At 36.3% G+C, this 3,206-nt stretch overlaps 1 protein-coding gene across 1 annotated transcript; it reads right to left on the reverse strand.

The window, feature by feature from the left end:
* Positions 1-1,480: 1,480 nt before the first annotated feature.
* LOC101973083 (serine/arginine-rich splicing factor 10) lies at positions 1,481-2,466 on the reverse strand. The gene has a single exon (XM_040288568.2). It carries the CDS (start codon positions 2,429-2,431, stop codon positions 1,676-1,678), a length of 756 nt encoding a protein of 251 aa, XP_040144502.1. The 5' UTR covers positions 2,432-2,466; the 3' UTR covers positions 1,481-1,675.
* Between the last annotated feature and the right edge of the window lie 740 nt (positions 2,467-3,206).

Consider the following 3,206-nt stretch of genomic DNA (forward strand, 5'->3'; position numbering starts at 1 on the left):
ACATATAAAAATATCTTTTCAGAAACTTCTATAAGAAAATACAAAGTTTAACCCCGCAACTTTTCTCTTTGCTAGAACTACAAATACTGCTACAGTTTTAAATAGACTTTTTATTGTTTAAAATATACATTCAGGAAAATCTAAAAAAATTAAAGAAACGTGCATATAAATGATTGCATAGCAGAACATGAACTTTATATTAACTTCAAATAGTAAAGAAATGAAAGAAATAGTATCAAATATACAAAGGTTGTAGAATCAATCTTTTAAACACACAAATGGTATTTAAAAACCATTTTTTTGTTCTTTACAGGCTATACCTAGATTTCTAAAACCAAAACTGAAAAAAGGAATCATTTCCCCACAATACTTTTTACTTATATCTGCAAGTAAGCACATATATATGTAATCTGAGATTTCAAAAGATGCTAGCTTTTTACTCTGAAATGAGACTGGACTTTTCAAGTCACTTTTTATTGCCTCCAAATGATCATTTAGAGAAATACTAGAAATTATAAATAGTTAACTGTATTACTTCCCCACTTTTAGTCAGGTATGACATTGATAAACAAAAACTCATGAGGTGGCTCTTGCTTAAAACTAACCATTTTCCCCAAATTATTTAAAATCCCATGGCACCACAGAATCATTCACTTAGAATAGGAGTGTTGTCTTTCAACTTGCCTCATGTTAAACAAACTGACATGTGAATAGAAAATATCCCTCATAAAGAGGTAGGGAAATTGTGATAAAAATGTACACACTGAGTGCTGTAAGCATCAAAATTCAGTTCTTTTACAATATGCACGCACACGCACACACATACCCACAAACACCCCTACTTTGAAACAATTTACTTGCTCCTAACAGAAATAAGAAATCCAAGCAAGAGTGCTCCTTAAATTTTAGAATAACTACATTAAGAACATTCTTTTCCCCTTAAAAAATATTTGTAATCATTGACCTTCTCAAATTTTAAGGGGAGCTTTTCTGATATTATTATATTCCAAACCTTCATAGAAACCAGAAAAAAAAGCAGTGAAAGCTTCATGTTTCATTCAAAAATTATTACCCTGAAAATACTACTTAACCAAGTGGGCATCATTCCCCAAGACAGTGGGGTTAACAAAACTATTATTACACACTGTATCATAAGTAAACTATTATCATAGGCATAGACATTTTGATAAGGCAAAAAGTTCCACCCTGGACCTAAATGTATCTGAGCAGTCAGTGTTGTACTGTGGCTACAACTTCACTTTTGTATTATTCCATCTTATTAACAGGCTATATTTCTATGTCGTGTTTAACCAAATATGGATATTGAAAGTTTATTCTTAATAAAACAATGCTGCAAAGTATGGTCAACCAACATCTTTTCACCAAAATTTCAAGCATAAAATTTGAGAATCTTTACAAAAAATATCAACAACACAAATTTGGTAGCTGCCCATAACATTAAACAAACTGGACTCTTAAGTTTGTCTTCTCAACAGCATATCATTTTAATTATAACCACTGCCAGGTACAGGGAAAACTAACACGTATTTTTATGCATCATTGCAACATTATGTTCCCAATGTTTTAAGTATACCAAACTATGAGTAAATAAATGATACATGCCTAAAATTTATCATGGTTTATACCATCAGTGGCCAATGGACTTAGGAGTAGTCTAAGACTTTGATCTAGATTTTGACCTAGATCTAGACTGTGATCTTGACTGAGATTTGGATCTAAGTCTTTCTTTCTTCCCTGATTCCTTTTCATATCTTGCGCCAGACTTTGTTTTGGAATAAGTTTTAGAGGTGCCTCTAGTTTTGCTGCGAGATGCAGACCTGGAACGTGATTTAGCCTTTGTTTCTCTCTTGGGCTTGGACTTGGACCGTGATCTTGAATTGGATGTAGATGTTGAAGAAGATCGATTTCGGTGTTTGAATCTATCGCTGTCAGAATGGCTTCTGCTACGCCGTCGTCTTCGAATAGGTCTACTGTTTCTAGGGCTATAAGATCTTCTATAGTTGTAATCAAAAGACCGACTTCTTGATCGCCTCCTTTCATAACTTCGGCTTCTAGAACGTCTGTATCTGTCATAATCATCATAGCGTGAAGAACGGTACACATTCCTCCCTTCCTTGGCTTTCATTTGATTTGGTGTTTTTCGATCCCCCTCCGCAAACTGTATTTCGACTTGACGACCACAAATCCATTTTCTGTCCAAATTTTGTAAAGCATCTTCAGCATCGCGGACATACTCAAATTGAACATAAGCAAATCCCCTTGGCCGTCGAGTATAAAAGTCAAGTGGAACATACACATCGACTATAGGACCATAACGACCAAATTCACGCCATAAATCTTCAGATCTAGTGTAGTCAGCCACATTTCTGACGAAAAGAGAAGTGTTGGGGGGGCGCTGGTAGCGGGACATAACGACGGTGCTAGTTTCTACCAGGGGCAGAAACCATTCAGCGAACCGTTGATGGCGGCTCCTCAGACACAGATGGATGCACGCAAGCACGCATGCACGCATTGCACGCACGTCTGAAGGCTCCACTATGGCAACTGCCTCTTATCGCGAGACTTCACTCCTGCCTCCACTACCTCTCCACTTCCCCTTCTTTCACTTTCTTGACAGTATTCTCTGAAAGACAAAAGGGTTTAACTTTGATGAAGTTCAGTTGATTGAATTTTTATTTTCTCATGTATGACCTCTGTGTTATATCTAAGTAACCTAATCCAATGTCAAGATATTTCCCCCTATATGTTCTTCTAAATTTTTATAGTTTTAGCCATTATATTTAGTCTTTTGATCTATTTTAAGTTTTGTGTATTTTGTGGGGTAGAGGGTCTAAATTCATCCTTTAGTATGTGGGTGTCCAGTTGTCCCAGTACCCTTTGTTAAAAAGACACTTTCCCCAGTGGGGTTGCCCATGCCTGTAATCCCAGCTGCTGGGGAGGCCGGGGCAGGAGGATCACGAGTTCAAAGCTAGCCTCAGCAATGAAAAATATTTTTAAAAAGGGCTGGCAGTGTTGCTCAGTGGGTAAGCACCCCTGGATTCAAACCATGGTACCAAAAAAAAAAAAAAAAAGAAAGAAAGAAAGAAAAAAAAAGATACTTTTCTCCTTTGAATCACCTTGGCACCTCTGTCTTTGTAGTTCATCAACTAATCATAAATGTGAGAGTTTTATCATTCCTCTTTTCT

Source organism: Ictidomys tridecemlineatus, chromosome X (assembly GCF_052094955.1).
Source record: "Ictidomys tridecemlineatus isolate mIctTri1 chromosome X, mIctTri1.hap1, whole genome shotgun sequence".
NCBI lineage: Eukaryota > Metazoa > Chordata > Mammalia > Rodentia > Sciuridae > Ictidomys > Ictidomys tridecemlineatus.

Bases quoted from the DNA above. Each gene is read 5' to 3' on its own strand.
- LOC101973083 (XM_040288568.2), bottom strand. From the start codon at position 2,431: ATGTCCCGCTACCAGCGCCCCCCCAACACTTCTCTTTTCGTCAGAAAT.